This window comes from Alosa pseudoharengus, unplaced genomic scaffold, assembly GCF_046254945.1.
Source record: "Alosa pseudoharengus isolate Yale_2024_CS ecotype anadromous, Long Island Sound unplaced genomic scaffold, YU_APseudo_1.1 YU_APseudo_1.1_scf_3, whole genome shotgun sequence".
In the NCBI taxonomy this organism is placed as follows: domain Eukaryota; kingdom Metazoa; phylum Chordata; class Actinopteri; order Clupeiformes; family Clupeidae; genus Alosa; species Alosa pseudoharengus.
The window spans coordinates 31,126,504-31,143,516 of NW_027468718.1; the positions used below are offsets into that span (position 1 = coordinate 31,126,504).

The 17,013-nt window shown below is 48.0% G+C and overlaps 1 protein-coding gene across 4 annotated transcripts in view; it reads left to right on the plus strand.

The window, feature by feature from the left end:
• sema5ba (sema domain, seven thrombospondin repeats (type 1 and type 1-like), transmembrane domain (TM) and short cytoplasmic domain, (semaphorin) 5Ba) overlaps nt 1-17,013 on the plus strand; it is a 118,879-nt gene that overhangs the window by 47,618 nt on the left and 54,248 nt on the right. For all 4 annotated transcript variants that reach the window (XM_076264023.1, XM_076264026.1, XM_076264024.1 and 1 more), the window contains 3 exons: nt 90-354; nt 10,638-10,737; nt 11,133-11,178. In XM_076264023.1, coding sequence (XP_076120138.1) covers nt 144-354; nt 10,638-10,737; nt 11,133-11,178 — 357 coding nt within the window. In that variant the 5' untranslated portion in view covers nt 90-143. The remainder of the gene's footprint in view (nt 1-89; nt 355-10,637; nt 10,738-11,132; nt 11,179-17,013) is intronic.

Here is a 17,013-nt window from a genome sequence, read left to right on the forward strand (position 1 = left end):
CTCTCTCTCTCTCTCTCTCTCTCTCTCTCTCTCTCTCTCTCTCTCTCTCTCTCTCTCTCTCTCTCTCTCTCTCTCTCTCTCTCTCTCAGGTGTACCCCAGAGGCCCACCTTGGCAGCTAGAGGAGAGGTTGGCCTCCGTCACCATGACAGCTCTGCCACGGGACGTCACCTCCCTGCCTGCATCTATCCTCTTCATCTCCTCTCTCCACCTCCTCCTCCTCCTCGTCCTCCTCCCCCTCCCTTCAGCTCCCTCGACCGCACCCCCCACCCCCACCGCCACCCCCACCTCCACCCCAGCTGCGCCGCTCCCTCCCGAGTGCACCCGCCGTGAGCACCCCATCATCTCCATCCAAGGTGAGCATCAGGGGCTCACAGTTCGCCCTTCGTCCTGCAGTAAAAACCCTCCTAGTGTTCCTAGTGCTCGTCTATATACAGAGGCCCTTCCCATGTACATAAGAGGCCCAAAAAAGTACTCAGCTATAACTTTAAATCACAAATGACACCATCCCATTCGAGGAGTGTGCAGTTCACTTCAACTGGAACCAGTTGCACCCGGGAAGGTCGCGTGAGTTATTTTGAGCCTCTCGGGGAATTGCATATCTGCCGAGCTGTATGAGCTACGCGAGGGTCAAATGGCTTTTGCATTAACGGCCTTCAGCGGGAGCCGTCTGGGATAGAAAAACAAAAAACCTGCCCCTTGAAACAACACTCGGGCAAACGGTGCGAATTAGCCGTTATCGTGTCCGCGGTAATGAAAACGCATCGCGTGTTTGCTCGGTAACTGAGTAAAAGAGAAGGGGTCAAGCCTCGCTCCGGCGGCTCCTCTCTCGCTCCACTGTGCGGTGGCGTCCCCGCACGACGCCTCCATAACTCAAGCAGCAGAGATGGATATCTGCGAGGGCCCGGGTGCAGGGCTGGATGGACGTGCTGCGTTCGGCGGGAGATAAACTGTTTCCCACGTGCTCCCCCCCCCCCCAGCTCCCCATCGAGGAGTGCACGTGTGTGTGTGTGTGTGTGTGTGTGTGTGTGAGGGAGTGCACGTGTGTGTGTGTGAGGGAGTGTGTGCGGGTGGCCGAAAACACCAACATCGCCCTGAAATCACTCTCAGCCAGGTGAAATGTTTTGATGCTGATATCAGCGTGCGGGGTGGAAAAAAGGTGAGCTCGGGAGATTGGTGTGTTTGTTTCAAGGATGGAAGGAATGCTGAAGCATCACCTGATCCACCCACCCACCCCACCTGAAGCAGGAGTTGCGAGAGTGAAATATTCAGGGACATAACTGCCAGCGGGAAAGAAAGAAGCAGTGACAGCCACCGGGTACTTTAATATTGGAAATCTGCCTGGACATTAACATGGCTATAGTTCATGTGAGCGTTGCTTTGAGGGTTGCACTTCAGCTTGTTTATTGCCACCCGGAGGCTCCGAGTGTTGTTTCTCAAAATAGCATTTCTCTGCGCCGTTTATCAACGTTATGATCAGTGGCATCAGGGCGCTGGGGTCTTTAAAGGGAGGCTGCCAACGGCTGCTTAGCCTCCCCCTGCAGTGTCAGAGAGACCTGGGAATATGCCACATTTGCAAAAACAAATGAGAGGGAGAGAGAGAGAGAAGGAGAGAGAGAGGGTAGTGGCGGGAGAAAGATGAAGCCCATGAAGAGGATTAATCTCCCCTCTCCAACTTCCATTGTCCCTGCTCTCTGGTGCAGCTAGCCGCTGTCCACATTCTCCACCCTCCGGTGGCAGCAAGGCTCTCCGGCCGGCCAGAGGCTTTTCTCCTCCGCAGTGCTCCTCCTCCTCCTCCTCCTCCTCCTCCTCCTTGTCTCACGCCATGTCCAGATGGGCCGATTGGAGCAGTCACAGAAAGAGGTGCACGTTAGATGAGCGAGAAAGAAAGAAAGAATGAAAGAATGAAAGAAAGAAAGAGGAGTGGAAAGCCCATCAGTCCAAATCAGCGGTAAAAAGAAAGAGGCCCGCGCCGCACCTTTTATGTTAAAGCGCCGTCGCAGGAATTTCATTACACAAAGGTGTCGCGCGGACCCAGAGATTAGGCTCTTTGATGGATGAGCGTCTTAAAGTGGGGCACTCATGCGTGGCCCCAGGACGGGTTAGTGGGGTGGGATTTTGGATGGGACAAGTCACCTGAAGGGGCTCTGTAATCCCAAGGCAGGTTAGAGGGACCAAGGTGCCCACCCCCCCCCCCCCCCTTTTTGGGAGTCAGCCTGCTGCGTATTAGCGGGCAGAAGCCACAGCACGGCTCCATTGTCACCCTTCCCACGGCTTTTCCGGTGGCGCCCAGTGAGGCCCTGCCAGGCCAGCGCTCTGGAGCCCCTGTACTAAGACCCATAGAAAATGGGATAAGAGCTTTGTGATACTGACCCCGATGGTCACGGTGCGATGACAATGCCTAGTTTAGAAATTAGTCGGGCCTGTGTTAATGCACTGGCAAATACCCAAATGCCGTTAATCTGCGGATTTAAAGTGTGACGCGCACTGTAGGGATCACGGTTTCCTTTTGTGCACTCAGTCGCACCCTGGTCTATTGGTGTGGTAGGGCGCAGTGTAAAGACAGATAAACACTACCTACTTCTTTTGAACAGATAACATCACAAGAATGGGCATGTAGGGATTTGACTGATATGTATAGCGATAGGGTAAGCTTTTGTACATCTTAACTGCGTCCGGGATCACACTGATCTGTGTTTTGTGGTTGTGAAACGCGTCTGGTTTGACGTAGTTTCTACACAACAGTAAATAGGGGGCCGATGGATGTAATCAACAGGTGGTGAGTGACGTGTTGTTCTTGTTAAAGAACATATATTGGTTCTCGTACATACACCTGTGTTTCCAGCACTCAGGTAGTGAGTGCACTGCAGTGCGTTGAGAACCACCGTTGTGTGATTGTGTTGCGTTGTGCTGCACCTACAGCGGATTGGCAAAAATTGCATAGCAGTTGACATAATTGCTTCCTGCTTTGATCATGTTTTTTAGCAGTGGACCTCAGTGCAGACAAACGCATGCTGCAATCACATGTAATTCATGTCGAAGCCAGTAAGCGCTAATTGGTTTTCTCAGTAGATAACATATTGTAGAAGAATAAAACCATACAAGATGTGCCTGAATGGCAATTGATTTCGGAGTCAGTAACAGGAGAGTGAATAGGACCTAAACCTTTCCTATTAAGCATCTAGAGAACTTGCTGGACATTTCATTCCGTTCGAGACTGCAATAGGCAATCCTGTCTCTAGTGGCAGCTGTCATGGCTGAATCCACTCTAATCTGCCCCGATAGGGCCATGAAGGTGAGCAAAAAGCGGAAGCATCTCTCTCTTTCTCTACATCCCTGTCGTTCATTCTCTCTCTTTTTCACTCTCTCAAACTCTCCGCCATGCAGGCACACACACACACACACACACACACACACACACACACACACACACTCTATCTCTTTCTATTGTGCAGTCTCCCGGTATCCCTTTTTTCATTTGCGAAAAGCCTATGTAATTGGCACCATATTGTTTGTGAGGATTGGCGGAACCGTCTTGCTATCTGTTCTCTAGTGGGTAATGGTGCTTGTCGCTTAAGTGCCCGTCACTGCCTGAGCGGGAGCGCTCTCCACAAAAAGGAGACCAATGTCCTTGGCGGCGTCCAGCGATAATGGACCGCTACCGCTGCCACCGCCCCCCTCCCGTCCATGTGATCCTTGGCGAGCGGCGACAGGTAGCAGGCGTCGCGCCGTTCCAACAACACCTATTTTGCCCCATGATATCGGGCGGCGCGGGCGGATGAGCGCATTAGTCTACATCTTCACATCACAGTGATTGGTGGATTTCATCTGGTGTGTGCCGTCGGCCCGGCTTATCGGGCATTCTGTCTTGCGGTCACTCCGAGTGTCCCTCCTGAAGAGACTGTGAGCGGCGTCTCTGCTGGGGTCTTTGAGTGTGAGAAGCGGATGCAGACGTGCTGCTGCAGACGTCCAGCCGAGGCTATCTCTGTGTGTGTGTGTTATTGTGTGTGTGTGTTATTGTGTGTGTGTGTTGTGTGTGTGTGTGTGTGTGATTGTGTTAGGGGTGGGCGATATCGTCTGCGATAATATCGTGATTGTTGTTTTAACGATGTGCAATTTTACATTATCGAGTATTTAAATTACTTATGGGGAAAAAAACACTCGAAATCACACATTGAAACCCCATACATTCACTAAATCCAGGAGGTGTATGCAAGAGAAGCCCCGTTGCAGCAGAGCAAGTGTCACATGATCACTAGTGGGTCCAAGTTGTCCCACGCAGGCCTAATGTTTATTTTGTGTACTGACATCCAGACGTAGCCTACTTGGGATTTTGTGCAGCTAGCCTACTTCTGTTCATGTAGCATTAATGAGACAGTCACATTTTTTCCTACATGGTATTATATGGACAGAAAACATTTGCCTTTGAGTATTTTAATAGTCAGTTGTAAACAAAGAACTCTTCTCATGTAACCCTTTTGTAAATGGACTGAAGTTCGCTCTAAATATCTACGTGTATCGATTATGCTAACCGTTAGCATCTCTATGGGATTTCTCATATACATTAGCCATAAGCTAACGCATTAGTTTCTATTCAGTAACTTGGAATGCTAGCCTACATGATTTCTCTTAAACAAAACATTGAAGGAAATAACTTAGATGTACTCTGTTGGTCTGCTTAGTTTAACAGTGAATCCTAAGTAAAGGTTTTTGAAAGGAACTTCAGCTTCAGACTTTCTCTTGGGAAACTGTTAGGCCTAGTCATCTTCTCTAATGTAGCTGGCTAGACCATGTCATTGCCACACACACAAGTGGGCAAAATTGGAAATGTGCCATAAAGTGACAATGCATTGGTTGATTTGGTTAAAAAGTCACAGGATAGGTTATTGGTTATTATTGTATTGATGCTATTCATAAATAATGAGCTGTAAAGTAACTCAGACTTCTACATTTTTTTTTAAAGGATATCTACTAATTATCGTTATCGTCAAAATCACCAAAAATATTCTCCATATCGCCCGTGTGTGTGTGTGTGTGTGTTATTGTGTGTGTGTGTGTGTGTATGTGTGCTCGTGCTCCCGCTCCCTTGTCCTTCACCTTGTTTTGTTGTTGTTGTTGTTGTTGTTGTTGTTGTTGTTGTTGTTGTTTTAGCTCTGTGAGACGTGCTTGAATACCAGAGCAGAATTGTAAGTCATGGCTGTGTGCCTTACCTGTCTTTCATGAGGAGATCTCTGTTGTCATGCATCTACCTATTCCTACCTCTTACCACCTGTACCTAACCCCACACTCCCCCCCCCCCCCACACACACACACACACACATCTCTCTTTAGACATACTGTATGACTGTTTTTTGGCCCACTCGTTGTTTGCACCTTCATCGTTTTGCTGGAGTGGCTCTTGGGAAGAGAGAACATTATGTGTGCCCCCCCCACACCCCCCCACATGCACACCCTCCATGAGAGCCCCAGCCTTCCCATCAGAAACCAGCAGTATGCAAAACAACACAAGCGAGCTCAGAGGAGGAGGGGGGAGGGTGAGGATGGGGGAAGAGGATGGGGGAAGACAAAACAAAAGCGTTTTTTTCCCTGGTCGGAATTCGCTCGGATAAGCGGCGGTCTGCCTCGGCCGATAAGATCCGCAGCGCACCAGAGAGAGATGGGTGTCCTTTTGAGTGGGAGGGATGAAAACAAAACAGGAGAGAGCGGAGGGGGAAGAGGGAGTGGGTAGGAGTGTGTGTGTGTGTGTGTGTGTGTGTGTGTGGTTGTGAGGCCCCACTTTGAAGCTGTGGTTTGCGTTTGCTGTTGTTCTGTCTACCTGCACCATGAGTCCCAGCTCTGTGTGTGTGTGTGTGTGTGTGTGTGTGTGTGTAGCGTAGCTATCTCTGCTTATTGCCACATAAAGTGGTACTATTGAGTGCAAATGAGAGCTGTTGGAGTGCCATCAGCCAAACACTCCACCAGAGCCTAGAGAGACATGAACCGATTCTAAATGCACAGAAGGAGATGGGTAAGGCAACTGGTGACATGAACGACTTGGCACAGTGTAAAAAGTCTACCATTTAAAACAGCAGGAGCAGTTCACTGGTTTGTACCAATGAGTAGGAGGAGGGATCTCTTCTCGCTTGGCATGCTCAGCCGGCGACTCCTGAACGACCCCGGCCCGTATGTGGCCCAGAGTGTTCTGCTCTCCGAGTTGTGAGCAACAAGATGTCAAAAACAATTCCCATGTTTTCAAACGAAGAACAAATATAGCATCTCTCTTTGAGATTCCAGGAAGGTGTGAAAGATTGATTTGACAGTTGAATTCTCTCACTCGCAAAGAGATTGAGGCGTGTAGACAAAGAGTGCGTGAAAAATCCAAGTGACCCAAATCAAACACAAGTCCCAGGTAGTTGTGCATTCTGGGTCTGATTTGGCTCTAACCCAATACAGATCAGTAGTGACATGTTATTCTGGGTTTCACTAACGAAGTGCTGCTTTTGTACCTAGTCCATTTCAATTTACTCCATCCACACATGATGTCCTTCAGATCTTTCTGATTTGATTTGATATACTGTTGCATTGGACATTGACAGGCAAATATCGAGATGTAATGACTGTTCATTTATTATTAACAAGTTATCTCCTGAAGGGTAAACAATCAAACCAGATGCGCAATTACAATGCTAATGAGAAAAGGGGTTGGCGCTAATATTTGTTTTCCATTCAGGCATGGTTGTAATTAGGCATACACAGCAACTCCAGTCTCCGGAATCAGACAAAGGCTTTGGGGTTAATCTGATGTTTGATACATTTTTAATAAGTCCCGAGCATTTTCTGAGATTCTTCATGAATGCAATGCTTGAGTAAATCTGAGAGAACGCACAAAGTGGCCAAGCTTGAAAGCACATTCTAATTGTTCTATATCAGAAGTGTAGAAAATGGGCAGGTGGGGCACAGAGTGAGGCTTATTTTTCTTTTGCGAGAAGAGGTCGAAGGTTGTTGAGGAGGGAGTCGCCGTCACTGTCAAATGGAGAAGCACCTCGATGCACTGTGGATTTACTCTCCTTCTTAAAGTCAGAATGTGCGGAATGTGCCCGATTACACTCCTGACCTGTCTATCCATGATAAATCTCCTCTGAGAAGAAATGCTTTTAGGATAAAAAAAGGATTTTACTTGGATCTTGATCTGCACCGGTACAAAAAAAGGGCCAGTCAAGAATAATTGATCTGGCAAAAGCTTTAGACTTTGTCTCTCTCTTTTTTTCTGTCGAAGTCCCTCGAAAAACAGATTGAAAAGTTATCAGATTTAACCATCTTTTTAATATTAGGTTATACACTGAAATACGCTAAAACAACCGTGGATGTTCCAAGCACTCTCACTCACTCTGTAGTTTTAATACCATTGTGACACACTCTCTTAAGGTCTTCTCCATAGTTCTGATTTGGATGGCGGTATTTCCTAGGAAATTGTGCGGTGGTTGTTTTAATTCGCCCTCTAGACCGATGGTAAAGGGGTTGATTTATGTCCCCTTCAGTGTTTTCATGAGGCATTCTGCAGCTCCCCTCTCCCTTTGGGATCTGGTCGCTAATGCATTAATGTGACACACCAGAGATTGGTGGGGGAGAATTTTTTTTTTTTTTAATAATCGTCCATCAATTTTGAGATCTTGCCTAGAAGCCCTAAGGGTGAGTTGGAGGAAGCAGACACATATTATCCCGCTTATCTGTCTGCGGATTGCCAAGACTTTATGGGTTGCGGGTCCTGGCTTAGCATGCATAAGCCACTGGTTGGTGTGCGGATAAATGTCTCTGCTCTGCCCTCTGCCATCACAGCAGCGTTTTTGATGACTTAAAACTAGCAACTCTCATTAGCGTATAAATCCATCTTACTCTGCTGTCTTGTTTTTAGGAAGAACATTTGCCAAATGGTTCTAAAGTTCTCTAAAGTTTCACAATTCAGATGCATTTTACAATTAATGGCAATTAGCTTTTTTAAAAGTTTAAATACTGCTTAGCTTTCATTAATCGATGTAGATCCTTGTTTTTTACCCGTGGCCAAGCTTCAAATTCATTGCTTTTGTTTGGTGTCGTGCTGTAGCCAGCGTAATCAGTTATTATGCGGAGAACGTGGCGCACAGCCAGGGATGGCACAATGAGATACTGGAGTGACCTCAGCGTTGGCATTAAACTCCTAAAACTCACCATGCAAGAGGTGTTGTTCTGCAAAGCCTCTCTCATCCCACACGCAGCACCCTCATCCCAGTGCCAAGACTGGGTCTTTTAGGAGGACACTCAAATGTTATCAGTTTCTCTCTTTTTCTCGTCTTCGCTGACATCTTACCCTCGAGTCTCTACTTTTCAAGTCGAGACGCACCACTCGGTGTTTACTTTATGAGATAAGGTCGAAGGGGGGATCTTCAGATGGTGATCTGTTCTTACCTCCCTCCCAAAAAAAAAAGTGGAGAGCAGAACTCCCTGATCTGCTCTTTCTGATGAGGAGTCTGGAAATAAAAAAAGTGCCCCATCGCTGCTCCGTCTTCGTCTATTAATCACTCGGCTCTCCCTTCCCACAGATGCGCCGTGTCCCTCTGCCGCCACGCTCGGCTCCTTCTATATGAGCACGGTTTGACAGAGACATTATAGGCCATAATTACGTGGCGAACAGGAGGGAGATTGATGCTCGGCCCCGTCTCGCAACTCCTTGACATGTCTGCCGGCACGTTGAGAAATAACCGGCAGGCTCCGTCGGCCAACCGGTTCACCCTGCCATCGGTTAACTCCATTCTCGTTAGAACTTCATAAAGTATGATTGGGGACTGAGCGTGCCATATGGTCGCGATCAATCCTCGCATCTTTTTATTGGGGAGGCTTTTAAATGTGGTGCTGGTGGTGGGGGACCGAGCACTCTCTGGGGGGATCTCCGTGAGTCATCGAAGTCTGTGAAGTCTGTGGAGATTCGCACAACTGAGTGGGAACACGGAGAAGAGAACCTCAATGCGACCACTCCAGATGACAAACGCACGGATGAAAAGCATTCAAGTTAATAATGTGTGGTTTCCCAACAAGTGAAGTAAAACCTTTTAATAGATATCTTGAATCAGATGGGAGTGCAGTACCAGGCAGAGCCACTAGTGAGGCAGTGCATGGTGTTATGAATAGAAATGATATTTAAATGGTGTTATGTAATTGAATAAGTTCTTTCATGGGTTGCCAGCCTTGTTCTTAGCAGTGTAGTGAACATGAGAGGCCATGATTAGCTATGTACTGTAGGCCGTTCTTGCTTGGCATAGATACTGAAACAATCCTTCTATGGCTTCCTTTTGACTGAATGAAAATTAACTATCGCAGGCCCAAGTACAAATCTTTAAAGCAGGATTATCGGAGAACAGGGATTATTTGCCAATTTCATTACGACATGGGTGTGGGTGAGTTTCAAGAAAACTGGTGTGATATTGTGTTGTGCATTAAAAGATTATCCTGTTCCTTTTCCTATGAACCCCCCCCCCCCTTAATGTTGAAATCCATTTAGAAAATCACATTAAGGTCACCACAAGATCAAGTGACTGTCTTTCTTTCCCCTTCCTGTACATAAAGCCCTTTATTGTGTCGTGTCTTTATCACCCTAATAGGAAGCTGTGGCGGGCCAAATTGTTTTGATTTCTCTAAGCGGGTGTCAAACGGCGCTTTTATTGGACGCGTCTCTCCAGGAAAATAACCAGGCCAGTTTTGACTGGATGTCCTGTTGCATTAGGCTCAGCGCCGCTGACGCGCCCCAGACAGCATTGTCCCTCTCAGCCAGCTCCTGACACGTGACCCTGGGCTGCACAGCTCCGCTGCTTGACTGACACAGTGTGGGCTGTGCGGAGGTCCCCAGCTACACAGGCCCATTAGCACAAGTGCCAGACATGGAGAGGCCTAGCCCCACCCCACCCCCACCGCCCCAGCTCACCCCACACATAGCACCCGGTGTGGGACTGGGAGGACCCGGGGTCCTGTGGATGGGCCAGAGCCTCCTCTGTCTAATAATGCGCGTCCGTCTGTCAGCGGTCGCCCGTGGGATCTTTTGGACGAGACTCAGATTACTCCGATCTGCAGGTTGCTTTCAGCTCAGAGCTGAACATGAGTGGAGTTTTTATGGTTGCGTTGAAAAAGACAGAGAAAAGATGTGTCTCCAGCAGACCCAACAAACGTCCTCTGGGAAGATTTGCGAGGGAAATTTGGTCTCTCTACGGTGTGTCCAAGCCACCCAAACTAAGCTACAAAACACAGGGTTGGTTGTTTATAGGCCTGACTCTGCCTGCAGTTTTCCCAGATGTATTGTCTTGTATACCTGAAAAGATATTGGAAACCATTCACACAATTGACATGATTTAAATCAAAATAACCAACAAACTAAAGACCGAAGTCATCCAGATGGAGATTTAGATTCAGATTTCAAATTCACTTTAGTGACATGACCATTCCTCAGTACTTGCATCAGGATGTTGCCTCGCTGTTCATATACAGATATTGCTACCATGCCTTTTATGTTTTTGTCCATATTCTTTGACCCAATGTTATTATTGATAAAGTGACCCCATGCTCTGTACCTGAGATTCATTTACAGTCGTGACAATGAAAATATCCCCTCTGGTGTTTCTCTCTCAATCTGTTACAGAGCTGAGCCCTTGGATTTCCACATTCTCTCACCAAGGAGTGAGAGAATACTCTCTGTTGACCCTCGACCTCACCAGGAACGAGCTTATCGTTGGTGCAAGGTAACACCACAGCCTTTTATCTCATGACCACCCATGCTTGTCAGATAGAATGTCTTTTCATGCTATTTTTTTCCATTATGACAATGGGAGTTGGTTTCAAAGTTAATTTTCCTCCGTGATTCAATAAAGGGAGTTTGTTTGCTCTAGATTAAATGCTATTGGCTCTTGGGTATTGCTAGCTCTGTAATTGTGAAGACTCAGAAAGTGATATTAGTCAACAGTCTCAGCTGTAGAAAGTCTTTGCTTTCTAGAAAGTAACACTATCATGATTATTTCAGTAGCAGGCTACAAACTGTATGACTTCACAGCATTGTCAGTTCTGATGGAAGTGTCTGTGAATAGACTGACCACAGGAACTTCTCTTTTATTCTCTCTCTCTCTCTCTTCTCTTACAGAAACTACCTCTTCAGACTGAGTCTAAGCAACATCTCCCTTATCCAGGTGAGTGAATCTTTTATTGTGAGCTGTAACTCATTCCATTCACTGAAGTCTGACTTAATAATAGATTAGTGCCCAGTTCTGCAACCTGGGGAGTATTCCATAAATAAAAATTCCTGTGTTGGCCAGATAACGGTTGACTAAAGACAGAGATACCCTCCACCACATGAACTTGAAACATGAACTACAGTTTTTTGTGTATTTCTTGTAGTTTACTGAATAAATTACCAGTTGGGTGGTTAAGATCCTTCCTTTGCTTGTGAAAAGTTTCTTTTCTTTTTATAATGACTCTTATCCAGTGGAGAGACCCAGACAGCTTCTTGTTTTATAAGCTCTCTCAAACTTGTGCCAGCTGCATCTGTAACCTCCAGTGCCACTCAAGGGCAGCCAAGGAATACTCCAGGCCTCCGTGGTCATCTGGAATGCGGAGGAAGGAAGCGGATCATCATTTGTCTGCACACAGAGAGCGAAGCGTGGGGCTGTGTACTGACTGCGGCTCAGTGCTTTTGACGTAGTGTTTAGATTAGACCTGAAAGCCCAGCCTCCTCTCGAAGAGAGGGAGAGAAATTGAACAGGGTGAGCTTTTATAGAGTTTTTTTTGTGCCTCCTTCAGAGCAATAGTGTTAGAGATATTTGATGAAATGCATCATCAGGATTGTGGTGTGTGTCATGCTGGGTTTTCTGTGGCTGAGTGTGCACAGACTGAGCTACTGTTATCTCTGTTATCCTCCGGACTTTTCGTTTTCTTCTCGTAAAGTTCCATCTTCTCTCTACACCACTAATTTTTCTCTTTCTTTTTTTCTTTCTTTCTCTCTCTCTCTTGCTCACTCTCTCTCTTTCGCGCGCGCGCTCTCGTTCTCTGGTCTCTTCTGCTGGAAGTCATCTAACTGCTGCTCTGCATGCTCTCGCGTCTACCCCTCATACCCCCAGTCATCCCCCTGAGAGCTCTCGTGGGACTGGTGGCTTAACCGCAATTTCATTTTGTTCCATTCCACCTCTGTCCCTGTGTCCCACTCCCCCCCCCCCCCCCCCCCTGGGATCCTGGGAATAAACAAGATGGATCTTTCTTCATTTGGGCTAACTGGAGCGTCACAAGCGGTGCCAGGGTCCAAATCGATGAGCAGGCAGTTGGGGCGAGTGGCGAGGGCTGGGCAGGGGGAAGGGGTAGGGGTACGGAGGGGGGGTGGGGGGCAATTCAGCCAGAGTCCCTGCCCAGCAGCAGTGTATTTGAGTAGCTGACAGCAGGAACTGTGGTGGTGGTGTGTTTGTGTGTGTGGGAGGGGGGGGGGGGGTGGGTTTCTGTCAAGTACTTGCTGTTACCCACTGCTGCTGAACAGGGAGTGTTCTAGGCCCAAGGTGATCTTTATTTTGGGGAAGAGGACTGAAATGCCAGCACAGGTTATTTATTTATAAGTTTATGTTTTGCTCGGTACTCACAGAACTAGCGTGGGAGGTCAGGCGAGAGAAGGGATACGTGGTGATTAGGGGTTAGAGAGGAGCACACTCTGCCTCTGCATGATTTCCATATTACACACACACACACGTGCACGGGCAAACACGCAAACACACACGCAAACACGCAAACACACACACTCACACACACATACATTTATATCTATCCATATCCACACGATCGATTTCATCTCGGTGGCACATCTCTTTGGCGTGACCGTGCGTCCGTCGGCCATAGCTGCAGCCTCCCCTCTCTGCCCTGCTCCACGCCCTCTCCTTGCCCGTACCGCCCGGGCGCTCCTGTGTGCCCGTGCCAGCAGCGTAATGGTCCTGAGTGGACGCCAGCTCATCCCAGAAATGCGGGCCCTGGTGCCAAACACGCAGGCCTTGGCAGGCACCGGACGGGGCGACACGGAAGGCCAAAAAGGGGAGGCTTTTTAACTTTGACCACAGAGAGAGAGCGAGAGGGAGGGAGGAGGTGAAAAGTGCTGATGCTGTTGCTGTGAAGTGCCGCGTCATCTTCAGTGTGTGCCTCTGTGTGTGTGTTTGTGTGTGTGTGTTTGCGTGTCTGTGTGTGTGCGTGTGTATATATATATATATATATATTGCGGGGGGGGGGGGGGTGGTATGGAAGGGCACCTGTGGTTGTCTTCACCAGCTGGCTCTGATGCACATGTGGAGTGGTGAGCCCACACACACACACACCACACACCACACACACACACACACATCACACACACACACAGGTGGACAATGTTTTTTTTTCTTTTCTGCCTGTTCAGGTGATTGAAACAAAAACCTTTGGGTCCCAAGCTTTCTACCATGGCTGTGTCATGTAGAAATATATGACTTGGGCACATCACAGGAATTGCATGAGATGGGATTCTTTTGGTGGGTTACCTTGTCTTTCATCAGAAAAAGACCTGCTGGGCAGTTATCCCCCCCCCCCTCGTCTCCAAGATGGACTCGGCGTAACCCCATGATGCAGTTCACCTTCTGCTCCCACACAGTCTGCGTGAGCTCGCGTGGGAAACGAGAGCCTCCCCTGAGCCACCTCATCCTCGCTGGGGACCGTGTGCGTGATGAGAGGAGCCGGTACAAGCGAGTCCCGCTGAGAACATCTGACGCCCCCCTCCGCCAGGATGTCTGCCTCCACGGGAACCGCGCCGAGGCGGCGGATGGGGGACCGAAGACGCAGCAGCGCGCGGTCGAGTCCCACCCACGCACTACGTGCCAACTCCAGCTGGGCGCCGCTTTTAGAAGTAGGGGTTATTGTGAAGGTGGGTGGAGGCTGGATGGGTGGGAGAGACGGAGGTGGGCGGAGGGCGAAGACAGACGCAGGCACGAAGAAAAAGAACGGCACACCCTCATCTTCATCTTCATCACCCTCATCTTCATCACCTTCATCTTTATTTCAACTCCTCTGCCTCTGGAGTGTGTGTGTGTCTGTGTGTGTGTGTGTGTGTGTGTCTGTGTGTGTGTGTCTGTGTGTGTGTGTCTGTGTGTGTGTGTCTGTGTGTGTGTGTGTGTGTGTGTGTGTCTGTGTCTGTGTCTGTGTGTGTGTGTCTGTGTCTGTGTCTGTGTCTGTGTGTGTGTCTGTGTGTCTGTGTGTCTGTGTGTCTGTGTCTGTGTCTGTGTCTGTGTGTGTGTGTGTGTGTGTGTTTTGAGCCTACCAATGAAGCAGAGAGTGCACTCTGAGTCTCAGCAAGGGCCTTTAATGCTGAGAGAGAGAGAGAGAGAGAAAAGGCCTTTCATGTGTTTTTCCTGTTCCTGGACCAGTTGGGATTAGGCAAGGGTTGATCCGACATCTAATGAACTCATTTCAGATACTCGCTCAAATCGATCACCACGAGTTCATTAACCAGTGAGTGAACACAGACCATGCATTCTGATTTGTTTGTTGAAAAAAAAGAAAAACCTGATTTAACTGTTCATTTTAGAAGATGGCAACAATTGGCCAAATCCTGGGAGACTGTGTGGCGGCATGTATTTACAGACTTTAAAGTGGTTGTGAGATGAGAGGATTATTACTTTGCTTTTTTTTAAAAAGCCAGCCCTCTCACATGAAAGGTGTCAGCTTTCCCTAACCACTGACATCCTATTCCCTTTGTTCTGAAGTGGGGAGAAAGTGGGGTGTGTGTGTGTCTGTGTGTGTGTGTGTGTGTGTGTGTGTGTGTGTGTGTGTGTGTGTGTGTGTGTGTGTGTGTGTGTGTGTGTGTGTGTAGTAGTAGGTCAGATGTGTGGGGAGATTGCCTCAGCTAAAGCGGGGTGCTTGGGAGATGATGGCGGACTGAAGGGATCGGTGCACTCTTGAGTCGGGAGCTCAACTCAGGGGGGTCAGGTGCTTGACCTGTGGCTACTGGCCGTGACTGAGCAGAGCTCTCAGCTGCTTTGGCACAGAGCTGGGGTGTGTGTGTGTGCAAGCAAGACAGAGAGAGAAAGAGAGAGCTTGTGTGTGTTTGAGTTAGTGAGTGATCTATTGTGTGTGTGTGTGTGTAATTATGAGTTAGTGAGTGATATTTGTGTGTGTGTGTGTGTGTGTGTGTGTGTGGGAGAGGGACATAAAAGAAGGGCAGTGTGAGGGGTTGGGGATGAGGCTTGTTTTGTCCATGGAGTGCCTGTGTGTTAGATAAGAGCCCTGAGATCCACGAGACTGGAATGTAAACAGCAGCAGCTCTAGAGAAAATGAGAGAGGGGGAGAGGGAGAGATGCATGCAGGTATAAGAGTCTCCTTCTGCCTGTTTTTGAGTTTCCTAACCAGTACTTTTCTTTTCTTTCCTTTCTTTCCTGTCTTTCTATCAAACACACACACACACACACACACACACACACACACACACTGTCTCTCACCCTCCCCACCTCCTCTCACTCTCTCCTCTTCTCTTTTGTATACCCCTGCACTGATAACAGCAGTAGCTGTGTGCTTCACACTGCTGAGTCGAGGTAGAGAGCAATGTCAGGACATCCTGCCTTGTACCTCTACAAGGACAACAACACGTAGCTCTCTGTGGGATACGAAGATCTATCGGCTTATTCTCTCCGGAATCCAAAACACCGCAAATCCTAAACAGACAGAAAGCCTGTTTTTTTTTTTTTGGTGCTGCAGCAAGAAAATCCTGCAGTGGCTCTTGCCACTAAGTATTTGATAATGCTGCCCAGAGATTTTTGTGTTGTGCATCTAAGCAAGTTTTGGACCTTGTTTGGGTCAGTGAGTTAAACCCATTCTGTTTATGGGTATGTGACATTTAATGACTGCACATCTAAAGGCTTCCCATTAGCCCTACTTTAGTTTTTAAAAGATCAATTTGCTCACGACAAAGACCACATTTCTTGCATAATGACATTTTAGTTGCCTCATAATGGTTAATCTGCAACAACTATAGTGCCACAATCGTTAAGTGTTTCAAAGTTATTGACTGAGAGTTTTTTGCCCTTTCTGAACCTTGGCGAACCTCCTTGAAACTGACAATTGTTTTGCGCATGTTGTGTGGGCTTCAGTGCAGAGAGAACACCATTGTAATGCTGTCTAATGGAAACCCAGGGAATCGGGAGAGAGCCTCTGCTTGCACAATGGCCTGGCTTCGCCCTCGCGCCTCTTGTTTTTCTGCTCGTCGGCATTTAGTCCCGACCCTCTTCTCTCTCTGCCGCGGCGCCTCGTTCGCACAGATTTTTCCCATCTGTCCCCCTGAGGTCGGGGGCGCGTTTGAGCGGCGTGCCGCTCCTGCTGATTGTTTTCACCCGCTGGGTTTTGCAAGGGCACTCTGCGAAAACAGAAAAAGACGACCACTAAAGCAAAACATACAGAGCTGGAATGATGCTTTCCCACTCTTTTCTCCCTCCTCTTTGTGCACCAATCACTAAACACTCTCTCCAGCCTGCAATCAGGCAGCCACTTTACTGGTAGTCCACTTTACTGGTCTTGGATGTTCCTGAAGAGCTTGTGTTGGCGCGGATAAAGGATGGATGTGGACAGTTGCTTCCATGGTAGAGGTGCATTCTGGGTGAATCCATTTCTGATTAACTCTGCACAATATTTCTGCTGTCTTGCATCAGACTGGAGCAGTGTGGATATAAATGTGGTGGTCAGATGTCCTCAGCACTTCCAAGTCCATAGGAAATGTGACTTTGCCTTTCTGACATTGGAGACAATAGAAAGGCATTGTTTAGGGTAGCTTGAAAAAACCTCTTCCTGGTCAGAGGTCAGCTGACCTTATCAACCCTGACCCTTTGACCCTGAATTGGAAACGCTTAGGAAGGAGCCCGATTGAGAAGTTTGAATTTGTGAGAATTAAACAGAAGATTTTGGACTGTCTTACGTACATTCACCCAGAATCTCCCCAAATGACTTTGGAGAGTGGTGGGGAAGAATGTAGAGTTATGTCCACC